Source organism: Haliaeetus leucocephalus, unplaced genomic scaffold, assembly GCF_000737465.1.
Source record: "Haliaeetus leucocephalus isolate CR32 unplaced genomic scaffold, Haliaeetus_leucocephalus-4.0 Scaffold140, whole genome shotgun sequence".
Classification (NCBI taxonomy): domain Eukaryota; kingdom Metazoa; phylum Chordata; class Aves; order Accipitriformes; family Accipitridae; genus Haliaeetus; species Haliaeetus leucocephalus.
In genome coordinates, this window is record NW_010972576.1 from 5,186,506 (window position 1) to 5,205,927 (window position 19,422).

Consider the following 19,422-nt stretch of genomic DNA (forward strand, 5'->3'; position numbering starts at 1 on the left):
AACAAAACCAGTTCAAGAGAGTGTTCTGGTGTTCTCATTTATTATTACCCTAATTGATTTATCTTTCATGATCTGTTTATCAGGAAATTGTTTTCATTTAATAAACATCTTAAACAAATCTACAAAAGAATTCTCTTCAAAGCTAGGGCAAATGCTAAATTCAAATTCCACCCTCCCAGAACCACATCTAGCAGCATTTTTGAAATCCATTTTCACATATTTCTCTTATCTATTCAAAGACAACTAACAGTCCCTCACACTTGAGATAACCATGAAACTAAGAAAAATACTTCCCTCCTTACTAAATGCTGACAGAAAATGTTTTAGCAGAAGTTACTCCTTTTACAGTCTAACCCATCTGTCTATTTCTCATCCATGCTGTCCATGCGTTAAGCCACAGAAGTAGGTAAGTATTTAGTCACATACAGAAAACACTTCTATTTACAACTAAGGGCAAAAGTTTAGAGATCCATCTCAGAGGAAACAACTGGAGGAGCTCTGCTGTCCCTCAAAAGTGGGGTTTTGCCTGAATAAAGCCTTAAGAATTCAGTACTTAAATGCTGATGTCAGGCACCTCAGAAAGTTTTCTCAAATGATAAGAAGGCAACAGGGAGTGTAATAGCTTCTTGTTTCTCCAATATTTAGCATTGTAGTCACCTTGCGGGGGTGGGGGGGGTGTAGGGGAATACCAGGACCTTTGCTAACCCCTTTATTAAACAGAACAATGACTACCTATTCCTTAACTAGCCCAGTTTGATGATGCGAATGCCTCACTGCCCTCTTGGGAACTCCCAGGTATCAGAAAGATTCTGGTGTGACATTAGATTTGCAAGAGACATAAGAGCTGAAAACATACTTAAGAGTTTAACTTGTTTCTGCACAACACCTATATCACCGCATTGAAGAGATGTTTGAATAGATGGAGAAAATGAACTCATGCATGGCAATCAGGCACCCAATATCAGTGACTTTCAAATGGCAATAAACAGTCATATGTGTATTTAAGAATTTCTCTACATGATACAGGACATGCCCTACTAACTTATAATTAGTTGTTACACTATTGTATTACCAGTTTTGTGAAGTACTACTCACCTGTGTCTGGAATCCAGAATAGATCTTAACATACTGGTGCCTTCACAGCATTAATTTTTTGAGTATACACAGAATTAAATACCTGAATTACTCTTCAGCATTAGTATTATTTTTAGAAATATTTCTAACAAGTAATCTTTAGGTACAGTCACCTGATTTAGATTTGAAAATATCGATCCACAGCTTTAAATTAATTCTCTCATTTCTCTGGTGAGCAGGAATAAGGTAATGAAAGATTCTATTTGGACCAAAAGGGAATTATGAAGTGTGCTATACATTAAGAAACACTGTATATAGTTCTGCCATTAGAAAGAATATAAAAATTTTCAAGTGTCTAGCACTTTCAATAATATGTAACCTAGAACCTAGCTTGTATGAACAACTCTGAACACTTCCTTTTCACTGCAGACATCCTGACCTGCTCCATTCAGCTCACTGGTTTGCCCTTCTCAAGCTTTTTCTTCTTTCTGCAGAGAATTTGGTTAGACAAGTCTAACAGCAACACAGCAGTTAACATGCTGGATCATTAGCCTAGCATGTTTTCTTTAAAAGTCACCAGTTCCAGGCTGATCCCATTCTTGTTCATTTTGTGAAGGCTGCCATATAGAATAGGGCCAAATTTTAATTATCTAAATGCTAAGCATTCTGTAAGTCTGTCCTCCATTCTGAACACAACCATTTTGATGTAAGGTAAAACCAACTATTTCCAAAATTAACAAAGTAAGATTGCAGTATATTTTGAAACCATGTTTCAATTTCAAGCCAGCATTCAACTGTCTTCAGTTGTGTCTAAGGCTTATGTTTTTTGAATAACAATTTACTTACATATTTATAGCCTCAAATACATTTTATACTATGTGATGCTAACCTTCCTTCCAAGAAAAGTAGCTTAAGTGTTTTGCAACGGACTTAAAAACATATAGTATAAAGAGGTAAAATATATTTCACAGACAAAATCCAGCACATGATTTTCCAGGACAAAGATAGCAAATGATACATTCACAAATAAAAAGATGAACATACCTTTCAATTCACTACTAATCTCAGGTGGATCAAATGAAACAACCTCATCTGATGTAAACATGAGATCCTCCTCAAATGTCTCAACATGCTGCCCATTTAAAAATAGGTTGATCTGGGAAAAAATATCCATTTTCAAACTGTCAAATTAGAAGTCCAGTGTGATGTGAATAAATAAAGCATATTTCTAATTATATATTAATCTGGCACATTTTCAGTAACAGCTTTACGGATAATGTTCTGCTGCTCCCTTTTAAAAAGTCACAGTAACAATAATGATCCATTATAAACCTAAAAGAAATCTTTGTGTAGGGAAAAAAACATAAAAAACAAAGAAATGCTCTATCCTGTTGGGTATATTTTAAAGGAAGACAAATTTCTCTCCTTCCATCTCCCTCTATATACAGCAGCACTACATGGAATTTTGTGTTGCAGGTCTTGACAACTGGATCCCAAAACTTGAAAGCTTCCAGCTCTTCCATGATATAATCCCCTTTTCTTCTTAATGTCACTGTCCATATTAATGACAAACTTCTCTCTGGATCCTGTATTCATCTTCAAATAAATTTTGTGAAAGCAACTTACAAAAAAAATAAATCAATACTGGGTATTTTGGGTTTACGTTGAGATGAAAATATGAAATAAAAAAATGCCATGCTGTTCATCTTGCATGATGAGCTCTCCTTAGCCACCCCCAAAAGAAATCTGAAAAAATACAGACTCAAGTGTGCTATTTCATTAGCCAATTGGGCTATTCACTTAAGATGTAAGAAAGGTTTCTCTGGTTAAATCATATAGCACAATCACGTAGAAAAATTAACCGCATCCACTTCATCTGTATCGGAGGACTCCCAGTACTAAAGACTCAGACATACAACCCAGTTACATTGCCACAACAAAACAATATACACCAACTTAGCTGCAGCAGTTGTCAGCAAATGCAAGATAATTCTACTCAGTCCTCTTTCTTAAGATTGTTTTTAGAGAATAGTTAATAGTGACAAAGGCCTCCCATGCTTATGCAAGAGGAAGGTTAAAAAAAAAAATATTTCAGAAAAGCTGTTCTTGCCTTTAGTAGGATTGCTGAAATTTTTCTCCCTAGGGAAAAGTTTTAGGTTACTTTTTAAACATGAAAAAGCACACATGGAAAAAACCTACTGTTTGCACTGTAAAACCACTGGTGATCTATGATAAAATCAGGACAATTGCATAAGAGCAGTGGAAACAACAAATGAGATATTGAATCCAAACTGACACCCAGAAAGGTGTTATCAAACACAAAACAAAAGAACCCACTGTGGCAATGTTAACATATCTGAAAATCTCCTTAAGGAGTTCTTTTGGTTTTAGGTCAAATGCTGAACTAGAGCAACTAGACTTTTTGTAACAGAACTTCCAATCTAGAAAAGCAGTTAATTCATACCTTACTTACTCTGTAATCTCTAGCTAGACCATTGTTGTTAATACATGGCTAAAACTTTGAATGAAGGACTTGAATCACTTACACCACACTTTTATGTAACCTTTAATATTACTGCAGTACAACAGTGATAGGTCACATGGCATTTTGTTAATAGCATATCAGTGCATTCATCAGATTAGTTACATAGCACAAGGATTTTGATTTTCTGTATTGAAAAGAGTAGAGAAGACACTGCTTTCTTTCCCTGATACATTAGGTTTCTATTTAATCTCAACAGCATTTTACCAAGTCTGGAACACAGTGCTAATTAGTAAGTTTACATTTAGTTTGATGAACAAAACAGCGGTAGGCTAAACTTCCATAAATATAATAATTTCATATTAAACTTGGCAAAGACAAGCCATCTTTATGAAGCAAAATGTAAGTGACAATAAAAATAAGTACTTGAACTTCTTTAAACAACAAGAAAGGTGGGGGGGGGTTTAAGCGCTTTTCCATTATGCACAGTTTATAAACTCAGTTTTAATAAATAAATAGCACATCCTCTGTAAAATTAATCCTAAATTATTTCCCAGAGTACTACTCAAAGAAAAATGTAACATCTGGGCTTATTTGTGCTAAGCACTGTATGCATTTTAAAAAATGAACATGAAACAGTCCTCTTCTGAAATGCTTAGAACACTTAAATTGATTGCTGGTAATTGTTTTACAAAGTTGGGTTTTTTTAAATCAATTGTTAGTTGTTTGTTCACCTCCCGCCTTTTCACTTGCTGCCTGTGCTCCTAAGGCTTCCCTTCACCAGCCTAAGCAGAAGCCTGTCACAATACCTGTGGTCTAACACAGACCAACATTCTGGCCTTTGGCCACTTCCTTGATGGTGAATGAGTGAGAAAGCTCTTACTGAGTGAGAAGCATCATTACTAGGATGCCTGGGCATGAGATGAATGCAATAGCTACAAGTCAGTTAAAGGCCTTGGAAAAAGAAAGGCATATATGCAGTTTTATCTGCAGTCTCCAAAGAATAAACTAAGCATTCAGAAAAGCAACATTTATAAATCCAAACACTTTATGTTTTCAGTAAAACCAGTTTCTTCAAGTTTATCTTGAAGACTTCAATCTAGACAGAGGTACATGTGTAACGGAAAAGAAGTAGGGCTCTAGCTCAACGTTTCATCTTACACTGCAATTTCTCACCTAGGACTGCCTAGTCATCTGAACCCTAACTTCTCAGACTGAAAGAAACTATTGTTATGAACTGAATAGGGCCACAGAGAAATCTTATTCACGGGCTCCTCCATGATACTCATCACAACAGTCGCACAGGCTTTCGCAATTTTACAGTTTTTTGCAATACAGGCAAGAGCAGAAATTACTACTCCTGTTATTATAGACAGGGTATTTGGAAGGAAAAGACCCAACTCTCTACTAAGGTAAAACCTGTGCGAATTGGGGGAAATTCACTGATTTTAATACTTATTTCCAGTAGTATATACAAAATATAGATGCTCCAAAAAGTCAGACGACTTATACAGGTTCTCAAGATTAATGTTCAACTCTCTGAACACCCAATTGCCTTAAGAGGGACCATTAACTTTCAAAAAAATATGTAATTTTCATAAGCACTCTTTGCAAATGCAGTAAAAATAACTCAGACCTACAATTCCAGGAACCTGAAAAGGGAAGTTCAGTTTTGATGCAAGATACTTCAAAATTCACAGCAATTAAAATGCCAGGGTGGCAAGTTCAAACTGTTTGTAAAACATTCTGTGTGAATAACATTAGTCTCTGGGAAAATATTTTTTTAATCAGAGTTACCAGAATACTTCGCAGTTTTAGGACTGAAAGTCACCAAAAAATGCCAGAGTCAGCAGAATTTTTCAAATTACTTCAAAGAGAACAGAGCAGTCTCTAAGCAGTAAGTCTTACCTGAACATTGCTTTTGGGATAATAGAAGAAAAATGGCTTCAAAACTGGAGACCTAGACACACAAAACAACAAGCATAAATGCATTTAACCAGAAATTAATGAAAATGTCAGATCATACATCTTTAGACTATTCATACACCAGACAAACACTTGGGAAATTAAAAGCTATTTAGCCATGACTAGCGATGGTTTTCCAAACAATTTTGGAAAGCCAGAAAAATGTAGAAATTCCTTAAATTTCATTATTAAGAAAGTAAGATTTTGTTTAAAGGAAAAAAAGGACAATTTGGGGGGGGGGAGCTGAAACACCAAAAATATTTTCTTGACAAAGGATGCAATTCATGACACTGAAGTCTATTGCAGTCATTAGCCCCACATTGATACCTAGGCTAGTTACACAGAGCTACTGGAAATACATCCACAGTTTCTTCCCCTATCTCCACGTGCAAGACAGACATATCGAAGTATTTGCTTAGGGACAGGAAAGTTTTGGATGCTGTCATGATTAAGTATGGAAAGGTGAGCATATAAATCACCAGCAGATTTTAGCCATATCTAGAAAAATACTGAATCAAACCAGGATTTTTTAATTTTTTTTTTTAAATATGCTCAATGTTATTCTGTTCAGCTCACTCATGTAATGGGTTCATACTAACATTTTGTGGATGTTCTGGGACATTTGACGTCACATTTCCAGGTGAAGTGGGCTAGTACAGACGTAAGTTTGCTGTGCCCATATTCCAACCTAACAGGTACAAGAGAAATCTGGTCCAGAAATCTGCATGTATTAGCACATGCTTCAGCTACTGCCCTGCCACAGAGTCATATTTAAAGTTCTTCCTACAGCTCATTAAGCAAAGACATTGTTATGAGCTGATCAGAGACTTAAGTAACTCATATTCAATAATTCAGTACAAAAATTTATGATTTGCATACGTATCTTGCAGCACTCACTATTATCTTGTTATCAGTTATTAAGCATAGTGTGCAATGGAAAGACTTTAGTTGCTTCTGTGGTTGCTGTTTTAAGATGGGGAAGCTTGTGACAGTGAGTGGTAGGAACACTACCATCACACATTACGACAAGTTAATGATCAGAAGTTAACTTACACTCTGGGGCGCCCTCCAACAATTCCAGTGAGGCCAGGTGCTGGAAATGGAAATGAAATTCACAAAAGAACTGTTAAAGCCATCTTCAAAACACTAGAGCTCAGAGCTTGCCATAGCTTGAATCATTCCTATAATGCACATTTAATAAGTACTGGAAAATATCTAGCAAATTACATATGTTCTCATAAATTAATAAAATTGAACATTTTATACAACAGTTAAAAAGGCAAAACACGTAAAAGGTGCTGTGACTTTTAACAAAAAAATGAATATTTTAAAATGTGCGAAGTATAAACTAAATCTTTAGGTTATTCTTCCAAATATTTTGTATACCAATGCCAGTCGGGCGATACATTTGATAGAAAAAGAACTTGGCCTTGGTTGTTTTGTTGCTGTTGTTTTATTTATTTTTAAAGAGAGCAGAAAACCAATTCTGACCTGAACCACAGTTCATTTTAATACTTGTTTAATAAGACTTTGCTTATTAGATTAACTGTTTCATGTTAACTTGCACCTTTCTCTTAGCATCTTCACTGGCTAACTTCACTTTTTTTAAGGTGCTGGGTACTGCAGATCTCATTCTCTCTCTTTGATACATAGGTAATTGAGGGGCTTAAGTCACATGATCCCAGATTTGCAGTAAGTCAGCACTGTGATTAGACTTTTGTTTATTCTCAGTACTAGGTTGCCAGGCTTTATTACCATTAAACCCATCTGCCCAGCTCAGTATTTCCGAAATAAACAGTTCTGATCTCCTCGTCCTAAGCATAGCTTCTCACCCTTCTTTCTGGCATGGATAGCATACATGCAGGATACATCAGAGCTCCATATAGTATTGCAGGGGAAAGAAACAGTAAAGTGAATACATTAAATCAGTCTAGGAATTAATAAGTGTGTTAAGCAGTCCCTTAAAAACAAATGTTGTGGAAAGCTGCCCACATGGTATATCTACCCAGATTAATCCTGGCTAAAACAGGCTTCATGCTTCCTCCCGGTGTGAATTCCCTCTGTGCTCCAAACAGACTAAAACCCATGTAACCATGCTGCTGTGGTACTATACTGATAACCTCTACTTCTCAGCAGGCTGTTTTAGCTTGGATTCAGTGCCTTGGTAAGGTGGACACATACCAGCAGCAGCATAGATGGTACAACATAGCATAGATTAGAGCCTTACCATATTCACGTTTATTGGAAGTGATTTCCCTGAAATAGTGGTTAACAAGGTGTTTTAATGAAGTTTTTGAAGAGGGATGCTGTTACGTAGTCCTTACCTTGATCACACTGCTCTATAATCGGAGACACATTTGGGATAAACAAAACTAAAATTCAGTGCACATCTGAATGACTGATTCAGAGATGGCAATTACCATAAATAAACCTGAAGTTATAGAGGAGGTCTTTTGCCTAAGACTAGTCCATAATCACTCTGCCAGCTTGGCCAGTGTGCTAGTACAGTACTTGCACATTATAACTAATTCACAAGATAAACAGACTTCACTGACTGTATTTTTAGCCAGAGGCTGAAAAAACAAACCAACCAACCAACCTCAAAAAACAGCAGCCTTTAGAAGGTGCTACAGTTGAGAACAATTGGAAAGGATTAGGGGTGTTTGTATTAACTCCCCCTCTTTCCCCAAAAAAGCCTATGGTGTTTTTCAGTACAGAAAAAAAAAAGAATGCCTTCAACAACAAGCAGCCATGAATAACCACCTCCCTACCTCGTAAGTTCTGCTGCAAAAAATGTGGTAGTGGATAGAATATGAAAGAATCCCTTACATTAATTAGCATTACACAATTTAAAATGATTCAGTGAAGATTCAGCCCTATACATATTACCCGTGTACTCATTCAAGCAGAAAACTGCCATTCAACATTAAAACCAACTGCAGTTATTTTATTGAATTATGCACCTAGTTTGTTTATTTAGGTTGTTGGGGGAGGAGGCTGGATATGATAAGGTCATGTTGAAAATATAGGTTCATAAAGTTAGTTATTTGAAATTATCTGTGGATTGTCACATGGCTCACTTCCTGCTAGGCAGCTGAACTGCTCATTAAGGATACCAGATTTTGCTCTGACATCAATTTCAACTTCCTGAAAGCTCTCAAAGAAAGCTCTTCACTTGCCTACTCTCACACAATGGAACTTGGCTCATACAACAAAGCAGTTCTCTAAACACTGGCAAGAAAACAATCCATCTAAGAGCAACCACTGCTCACACCTCAATGCTACGATTGCTGCTCCTCCAAGCTACTGTAACAGTAGATCTGCCTCTGGAGATACTACAGCTACCCCGCACATAAATGCAATTGCCACAAAGCTACAACAAAATCCCTGCTGCAACATTATTAATTTGTATCTTACGATTATCCAATGCATTGTTTATATTAACATAAGTAAGATGGGAGTGTTTGCAAGTACAATTTAATTTTATCTACATGCAATTCCTATTTAGACTTCAGGCAGAGAAGATGAAGGAAATCTTAAATTGATTATGGCTTATAATCAGTGATTTGTTATTTGCGTAAACAACACTACAGCACAACACCTCACCTCAACCCAGGGCTCAGATGCCCATTCCGTTTCTCCAGTAAAACTGAAAGAAGGCAATGGAAGGTGAAGCACAATGGCTTGTCACTGTGGCCAGAGCTACTTCTGCTAAGTTAACTGTCATCTCCTTAGATCAACTGTTGTCCCAAGACACCTTCTTTAAAAAGATATACTCATGTTGTACTTTATGCTTACTTTACATTGCCTGCTTAAATATCCGTGCAGATGCTCTCCCTCCCTCCTTTCTGGAAGAAGACTTATCTTTATCTACAATGACATGAATAATTTGTCATACTTGTAGAAAGTATCAATCAGGCTGCAGTATCAAGCCAGTAAGATTATCAGCTAAATTGAAGTTGTTGATCTCCTTTCCCAGAAACTTTACATGACCACTTTTTGCTATCAGAGCTCCATTCATTAGATCCTCAAGGCAGATAAAGTATCACTGAACAGTGTCAGTGTCACCCTATCTGACATCAGTCACTCTCCTGAACAAGTTGCTTCACTTCAAGTTGACAAACAACTCGCCACCACTATCTGCCAGCTTCTGTGCCCCAGAACGGCACAAAACTGATGCATTGCAAAGTGAGCTGAATGCCTTTGAGTTGGAGACCCTCCTTTCAATTTATTTATATTCTGTTAATGTTCACCTGTAGGTACAGTATTTGTCTGGTGTAATCATCACACTGAATATCATGATACTTATTTTGCTTCAAGTGTATATGATCCAGAAGCCCACAATTTCCAAGAACATCTTCCCTCGTGGTGCCTGAGGGTCCAGCCTGATAACTACAAATTCTCCAGGTGGCTGGGCATTTAAAAGCAGTGAGTCAGTACTGGGGATTACACCACTTGAATTCCACTGATGTAATTAACTCCCAAATATACGGCATGATTGGAGAGATGTCAGGCACTATGTTCACTGAATTTACTTCTTTCTAGGTGACTAAGCACTGGTATAGGACCTTTCCTTTGGATTCTGTGCTTAAAGGTTTGAGTCTACAATGACTCTACAAAATAATCATTATTTAGGAAGTGCTTCTTTTTTGGTTAATCTGCACGATTCTTCACACAGTCTTAACCTGTCTTTTAATTTTATGATTCTTCCATCTAGCCTTCTTTCAATCTTATCCATTTTCAGGCCAATTACCTCAGGAAAAACAAGCCATCATCCTCTGTGTGTACATGTATGTATATTTATATGTCACATTTCTTCCTTTATGTTTGTGATTCTTCCAGCACACCTGCAAGACCCCAAATTTTGAGTCTAATGGCAAATTTCACCCAAATCTGAAGGACAAAGAGGAATCTCAAGAATATCAAAGCATGCTAAAACCCCACAACCACCACCACCCTGTGATTTGGCAGCAGTGTAGTTTCAGACATGTAGGTAATACACAATGAAGTCCACTCAAGATATACTCCTTGATACAGCAGTTCCACTGTCTCTGATCCTCCATGTATGTTTTCTCTCTCCAGCTGCTTCTCATTTTTTTTCCTCACTCATCCGAGGATGGACTTGCAAATGCCAATACTTTTAAAGCTCATATACGATATGATGAAAGAGACAGCAAGTTTCTGATAAAATTAATAAACAGTGGTAGCAGGCAAACAAAAGAGTACTGGGAAAACCAATGCTGCTCTCAGTCGGGACTGTCACAGCACCCCCCTCCTCATCCTTTGTTACTCATCCTTCTCTCCTCCCCTGTGCTAGATCTGGTGTTCACACAAGCATTTCAGGGAGTGGATCCACTGAAAACTAGCCCTGGCAAAAAGAATGCTTAAAATTGGCCCAAACAAGCACCTATTTCAATATGTAGAACCATCATGTTCTAATACATTATAATCTGTGCAATAGATATGACACCCTGCAATTAACCTATGAGATGCAAATTCGCAGCAAAACAAACTTCATTCCTTCCAGCTCTCGTAATTCCCCACTGGCTTTTCTGATGGTGGGAGAGCCTTATGTTTTGCCTCCTTAATAGTTCCTCTATCTAATTCAAATCCTACTTTAATGGCCACACCCAATTTTGGCTTATTACTTCTTATTCTTCAATCTACTTCTGCCAAAAAATAATAAATATTTCTGTGCAAATCTGTATGTTTTTCAACAGAAAAACATGCTAGACTGCATGAAACATTTTGTAAAATGTTTTGGAGTAAAAAAAGCATGAAAATGCTCTGACTAGTGGAAATCTAAAAAGCTTTAAGTACTTTAAATTCAACAGGTGACACTTCTTTCTTTGAAACTTCACTGCCTTCCAAAACACAATGATGTCTCTTGCTCATCACCTTACAGTTTTTGACCCTAAATAGTTTCTCCCTTATATTTCCAGTGACTGAATTAGCTCAACCAAAAGGTTATTTATTTACCGCATATTCTAAGAAATGATATATACGATATATTTATATATAAAAAGCAGACATCAAAGAAGTCTACTTCTCAAACATTTTTTTTTAAGAGAATGAACCAGACAAATCTGAAATCAAATGTTTTATACTCAATAGTCCTTACAATATTGTTGAGTAGAAGTACAAAATACATACAGTCTTTGTTTACAGGGGTCAATTATACTATCTTAATTATTCTATCTATGTCCTCTGAATACAACAGATAAACTATCTTTTGCAATATTATTCTCAAAAAATGGGGACTGCATTAAACTGTTAGAACAAGGACATTTCTGGAAGTATCTTCCAACACGCTTAGGAGATCAGTCATAATATTTACATATACTCAAGCACTTTAAAATCTCAAGTTGTATTAACCAGCTGTCATCTTAGTGTCAAACTCCGGTCATTTTAATGTGAAATAAGGGTCAGCACATGATTTCAGCTATTAGTAAAACATTTCTCAGCTACTGAACCCCTATTAAACTATAAATGTCAGTTTCCCACAGCAAGGCTCTTCTTGAGCCTCTTCTACACTGCATTTTATTCAGAAAAAAATATCTGAATTAAAGAAGACAAAATAAATACACTGCATCAATACAAATTATTTAAATGCTAACCATATGGCTGACCGGACTCTATATAATGAAGACATTTTAACTGAGTAGTACAAACCTGGTCTGTGATTGCTAGCTTTTATGAAGTAAGGGGGAATTTCTATAGACTGGGCAAAGCAAAACTGCTGCAGAATTGCACTGAACTCCCAGACTACTACAGATTTAAAAATCTGAGTCTGTATGTCTATGATTCTTCACTGCCAAGTATAAAAGAGCCCACTTTAAAGAACAGGAAAATAGCTCCAAAGACCCCGCTATTAAGACTAAATATTGCAGACACATTTAAAGTTTTGGGGTTTTTTTCAGGAGACCATACATGCACAAAACCAAACTTGCTGGTTGCTGCTAAAAAACCTGGCTATTAACAACTTTCAAAGTATTGAGAAATAAAAAGAAAGCACACTTTTACCAACTGAAACTTTAACAAACTCAGGTGTTAATTGTAAAAAAAGATTAAAAGATTGAATTAGGTGTGCTTTTGTCTTTTTTTTTTTTTTAATAGCTTGTATCCCTTTAAGCCCATTAGAAGAGCATAATCCAAATGAAAACTGATTAAGTGTTCGAACAGGCAAGCTAAATACCATGCTCAACAGAAGTTTACAGTAAAAGCCTTCTATTCCAAACAGAAAATAAACAACAAATCACTCTGTAATGTATGGCATGTCTATATGCAGTAACTTCCAAATATTTCTCTGGGTTTAAGAATCTCATCTGCACTTCTAATAATACTTCAGAAAATTTCTGTGCAAGTACATTCAAGTGCTCCATTGGTCTTCAACAAAAACAATAGGAATTAAAAAAGCATTAGAAAAAAAAGTTAGGGAATAGCTATGAAAAAAATCTCAGTTTTTCACTCTTGATTATGGAAGCTTTTTAAAAGATGCCACCTTCCTAAACTTCTCCCTTATAGGTCTAACTCCTTGTCTATATTGCAGAGCACAAAACACACATATGCTTCAGCCCATTCCAATACATAGGTAGCATTCCTTTATCTTTTCTTTCCAACACAGAGGATGAGATTTCCTAAGAAATAGGGAATTTCAAATCAGCACAATGCCTTGAGATGGTTGTCTTTCTACTGATTTTCAGAAGTACCATAAATGGGATGGTGGTAGGGAATCAGCACTCTCAAACTGATCAGAAATTATACAGTGCTCTCCTTTTATGAGGCCTAAGTTCTATTATCCTTTACATATACAAATACAGAAAAAAAATGTATCATATCCAAAAATGTTTCGTAATAATCAAAGCTGCAAAATGAGTCTAAAGTTAAGAAATATTGACATTAAGACTTTAAATTCACTAGAAGAGCTAAAAAGCACATCTCTGACAGTCAAGACATAACATCCTAAGTTTTAAGGCTTTGGTATGAAGCATTAGGAAGATCACTCCTCAATAAAATTATTGTAATATGCTTTTTACTCACAGGAAGAAAAGGAATTTTTTTTCATCTTACTATTGTTCCCTGCAAAGTCAAAAACTGTAACTGAAAACTCCCTCAAAAAGTTTATCAGGCAAATTCCTCAAAAAATTTTGACATAAAAGTGATTTAAATTTAGTCTAAGTGAAAGCCACCCAAACTAGGCTTTTAGTACTGGCTATTAAAGAAATAACTCTTTTACCTACAATTTATAATTCTCATATTATGATACTATTACCAAACTAAAACTGCCTACCAAGTCTAGCTCAGGGCTCCACAAGTAGCGACTAGTAGGCTGAAACAACCTGATGAAACACCAGGAGTGACAGCGCTCCTGGATTTCATCTCAAAAGATGTAGCTGATAAACACAGGTAAACCTAAAAGCCTAGGTTCGGTGCTACCTCCCTCTCAGATATGAGTACTGGAAAATCCCATGGACCAGAGCAGGAGCTCTTAGGACTCCTCACCCTTATTCTGAACCGTCAGATCTCCTTTCTCGATCCCTCTTCTCCTCTACTTCCCATTCCTAAATTTTAGCCAGCCTGGTCCCCTTAAATATTGGTGAAGTCCCTCTCTAGCACTTCTTACAGCGAAAGCAGAACCAAGGACTCTGATTCAAATTCTTTTGTGGTTATGCTTCCTTCCACTATCTCAGGAAACCATCTGTATAGCTGACAGAATACTTTCTAACGTTACTAGACATCAGAAAGCTTAGTCAACAGTGTTTACGCAGCTTGCTGAAGATTCTTGGATGAAAGGTGCTATACATGAAAATCATTATTTGTCCAACTGTCCACACAACACTTAAAGTAACAAACACCAAACTGCTATTGAGGTGAAAGAAGAATATAGTTAAAAACAGTACTTCACAATCACTAGATAGAATCCAAGCAGAAGAGCGAGACTTTTCCTTTTTTGTCTTTTTTTGCTTTTGTCTGGTACAGACCAAGTCAGTGTTCTTTGTTTCTTAAAGGTCACTCTCAAGATGTCTAAAAAATAACGGAATGAAGTGTTTCAGTTTAGGTGAAATCACCCTACAAGTCAACAACTCCTCCGTTCTCCTTGCTGCTGGTTATGAAAGATTTATAATTTGTTCCTGCTTTTCCTCAGTTTTTCATTGAAAGAATATACAAAATAAGAAAGAAGAGTTATTTGCAATCACTCTCATAGTCACTACCTCTCCTGGAAGAGAAACAACACAGGAGAGCTGGAGGAATATGCCCAAGCTGGCCATCCTTGAAACAGAGGACTTTGTTGCTTAAAGGGTGCCTGTGTTTTCATCAGGAAAAAGCCACACATGGTTAAAACCTCACTTGGCTTGCATCCCCACAATTGCCACCATTTTGTCAGAATAAAGCCACACAAGGTTACATCATACATAGACCCATGTCAGATGTGCAAAACCACATCTGATATGCATGCTCCATTCACGTAAGAGACAGCAGCCACAGAGATTTTCGCTCAAGGCACAGTGAGAAAAAGTGGTGCAGTGCTGTACAAAAAGGGACCTCAGGTGCTCACTGCCCACAGCACTTATTCAGGGTATGGGAGGTTCAAGTTCTGGGTTTTTCTCTGCCTGTGTACACTCCAGCCCTCCCATAAGAGTGACCAAACTCCCATGGGGCATACTCAGCTTCTCACTGAAGCTGTTACACTTTGGAAAATAGTTAGCATTTGCAAAAATGGCCCAGTGAAACAGAGGGGGAGGAAAAAGCAAAGGGAGAAGGCAGTGGGAAATGAACATCAGGTGGTGTTATTAAGGATTCATCTAGGACAACAACAATCATCTTGGTTCTGGCTTCTGTTGCCAAGATTGCTTACATGTCTATCTGATGAGTTTTAATTTAAGTCTTGTCTATGGAGCTGCCTGTTTGAAGACAATTAAGCAGTGGGCATTCCTTGTTCTGCTCTTCACAGCAAGTTCTGGCAGCCTATACAACTGTGAGAAACAAGCATCATTAAGCTAATTTAGTTATTAGCACACCACTAATTATTGTTTGGCAGTATTGTGCAACTTAATTTTTTTTTTTTTTTTTTGCTAAGTCTCACTGAAGGAAATAAGAAAAAAGACTCTTCATAACCACTGCCTTAAAGTATTCCACATCAACAAGCAGCCTACTAGCATTTACCTCCCAAATCTGACCCTCTTCTGCATACACAGAGTTTATCTGTGCAGGTAATATGGAAATCTACTAGGCAACAGCAACTGAAAGAAGTGCCTGTATGAAGCAATCTTCAACAAATTAAAAAAATGACTATTTATGGGGTTGTTTAAGCACTCAGAAGCATGTCAGCAAACAGCTCTGATACCCTCTGACACTAATAATTTACATCACAGAGGCCAAAAACCTTGTTGCAGTCCTGTACCTGGCAAACAAAAGTGCTATTTATCACCGGATGCCCCAGATGATTCCAGAAATATGTTCTTTCCCATTGCTTCTCATTAGCAGCAGTTCTATGAATTGAAACAGATTTTTTTTTTTTTTTTTGAAAATAAATGCTACAGGATGTTCTAAGAAGCTTAAGCTGTTCCCTTAGGAAACAAAACCAGCACCCCCACCATCGTTCACGCAGACTGCCTAACCTGATTCTATGTAGGAACACACCTGTTTCATCACAAAGAGCTGCGATAACACAAACTGAAAGCTTGCCAGCCACCTTAAGACACAGATGTTCGCGTATTCTGGTAACTCAATTTCAATACTGGACATACGCAACCCAACTGAGGTTGTGCAGATTTTTTACTTTTTTCACTCTGTGAAGAATGGTGGTGAAAGGAAAAAAATGAAACCTTAATAAACCTAGCACTTTCAGACTTCAAACAAAGTTTAGAGAGACAAGTATATGTCCATTAGCTTTGGATCTTACAAATAAGTAATTGTTTCAAAATCCACCCAGCTTTCCTTTGTTCAAAAAGGTATTTTTCTAGGGGATTGTCTATGCATATATAAAATAAATAGTAAGTATAGATCTCTACTTTCAGGTATGTTACATAGTGTACTTGAATAATGAAAAAGGAGAAACTACTTCAACTATGAATCCTTAACTAATTATAGAAATGGTAGTTTGGTCCAACTGTGAAAATACCACCTTTCATTCATTAGAAAAAAACAGACTTTAGAAGCAACTTACGTCTATGCTAAATGCTGACCTACTAATCAGCCTTCAGAATTGCAAAATCTTTAAAAATTACCTCAATGAATATTCCCGATTAGTTCTACATGATCATATTCTACCTTGTGGTGGTGGCAGGGGGGGAGTGTGGGGAGATGACCACACACGGACCTTGCCTCTATAAACACAACTTAAAAAAAACAAAAAACCAAACCCCCACAAACAAAAATACCCTACATTAAATACATCTCTGCTACCACTGTAAAGACTACAACACAGAATGTGCACACTTCCATACAATTTTGAATCCACTGAAAATAAAACATCAGTTCCTTAACTGCAAGGCAACACCTACCCACCCCTCCATTAATCAGGATTCTAGATTTGCTATGGAAGTTGAGAGATTCAGGTTAAGTTCATGTAATTTAATTTTGAACATCTATGTAAATCCTCAATATATTCTTTCATAAAATACATAGAAGCCATGACAAAACATCTGAGCTCTAGTCCTCAAAATAAGCTGTCCAAATTTTAAATGGATAATAAAAGTGGGATGAATATCCATAATGTAAGCAGCAATTCACAACATATGAACGGGCTATTTCCAATCGAGAAGGATACAGTGGTGACACTTAAGTGACTTAGGAGGAGAACAGAAGGATAAAAAAAGAAAAAATAAAAGAGTTTGCTCAAAATAATCAAACAGTAAGCCCTCCTAGAAAGTGAAGAGAATCCAATGACACTTACAAAGAACAAATGTGAAGGGTTTTTTTGAACAAACATTTGGTAAACAATAGAAGCATAGATCACTTCACACTAGGTGACCCTTATGCAAATACTTAAAATATACACTCAAAACTAAGACAGCATAATTAAATCCTAGTATTTTGACTTCACCTCAAAAGTAGATTAAAAAATAAATCTTGCAATAGTTGCAATACAACCCAAATTCATACAAAATCAAATGTTAAAGACAGATTAATTTGAGGTTAGACTTGATAGTGCAGGATCAGAATTTAAGTTGGGTAGTTAATATACACCGTGAATAAAGAATTAGATGCAGGACGTTAGCATTCTCACTGCAGTATCGTATTAAAAAGTTTTGAATTATATCTGAAAGTTGTAATTACCTACACAAGCACCTACACATTAAACAAGTTAGAAGTACAGCAGTATCTGTAAAAATCCTTTGCAGTAACATCCGATAACGAACTGCTGAAGAGACCCTTCAAAACCCTTATACTGCACAGCTCTTCATAAACTGCAATGTTATAGCCAGACACTGTGATAAATTTTTGCCAGCTGAATAACATACTTAATGTTTATTGCCAATGAGATCTAATGGCATTACTTTTTACTAACATGGTAAAACAGAGTAAGACACTGTTGCACGTAGGTGTAACCATGGACAGGAAAACAAAGACAAATGAGGAAAACGAAAAAAGGCAGGAAGGGACAGTAGTGGCAACAGAAAGATAAAGGGTCTCAAAGGACAAAAAGGTGGACTTCCAGAACTTTCATTTTATCATTTTGCTAATGTCTGCAGGTCCCATTTCTACACCAAACATAAATACCTTTAAAAAAATAACAATTTCACTATGCACAGTGCAATGAAACTGAACACAACCAAGTCTTTGGGTGCTAGTCATGCTCAGGGAAAAAAAAAGTAACTTTAAAACTATTAAAAGATGATGTGAATATTTACCCATGCCAGTTCCAGCTGGTGCAATCTCTCTGGAGAAGATTTCTACAGCTTCTTTTTGCTTATGGTGTACAGCAAGCCAAATAACAGCTTCCCGAGGACCCTGCTTCAAAAAAAGTAGAAATTAGATTAGCTTAGATATAAAACATCATCTAAACTTACCAAATTGAAAAATAACTGTAGCTCAGCATTCAAGTTACATATAACAGAAATGTTTAGTGCTCATTGCTACAAACTACAGTTTCCATTCAGTGACTCTTCATCCAGCATCACTATAATTTTCTGTTAATATTTCACAATCTTTTCTATTTTGCTACCATGAAGTCAACTACTGGATATTTCAGACGGCTAGGACATTGTGCTGCTTCTCCAGCATTCTCAAAAGGATCAAGTACTATAACTAATAATACTTTATAAGAAACTAAATACTTGGCTTCACTCTCAGTGGAAATGGCAAACAAAGTTTCCTCTTATTTTAAGTGCACTAAGAAAACTTTGGGGTCAAGTCAGAGAGCCAGGTGTACTTCCCTTAGCATCAAGAAGTAAGCAGATCTGCTTTCAGAAAAGAATTCAAACCTAATCCTTGGGAGTTAAATGTGAGAATGGAACTTGTAAAAGCTAGCACATTTCCAAAGAAGAGAGCAGACACCCCTCTAAAGGTAAACCCAACCAGTACTCTGCTCCCTGCCCTATAGTAAACTAACACACCGGTGCTTGCAGATAAGCACTCACTCTCCCTCACTTATTTTAATTCTCTAAAAATCTCTTTTCTGCCACTGAAAGATCTACCGCTGGAACCAATACACTGGCAAAAGCCTTAGAGAGAACATTAGGTCTCACTGAGGGGAAAGACTGTATTTATGTAAGAATCTGCATCCACCAGTAAGAACCACCGTTGGTCTAACTTTGAATCTCTAAAATGTGAAACCTGCTCAAAATAGAAGTCCATCCCTAAGTGTCTCTTACTTGCCCCAAAGCACCAGCACAACCATTTCCATTGTACACATGAAATGGAAACGCAGAAGGTCTCAAAATCTACTGGTCAGGAGT

General features: G+C 36.7%; 1 protein-coding gene across 1 annotated transcript in view; it reads right to left on the bottom strand.

The window, feature by feature from the left end:
* LOC104843268 overlaps positions 1 to 19,422 on the bottom strand; it is a 65,698-nt gene that overhangs the window by 12,816 nt on the left and 33,460 nt on the right. Inside the window, exons 12-15 of the mRNA XM_010586106.1 lie at positions 18,376 to 18,475; positions 6,575 to 6,614; positions 5,465 to 5,516; positions 2,119 to 2,230 (exon numbers count right to left, since the gene is read on the bottom strand). Coding sequence (XP_010584408.1) covers positions 2,119 to 2,230; positions 5,465 to 5,516; positions 6,575 to 6,614; positions 18,376 to 18,475 — 304 coding nt within the window. The remainder of the gene's footprint in view (positions 1 to 2,118; positions 2,231 to 5,464; positions 5,517 to 6,574; positions 6,615 to 18,375; positions 18,476 to 19,422) is intronic.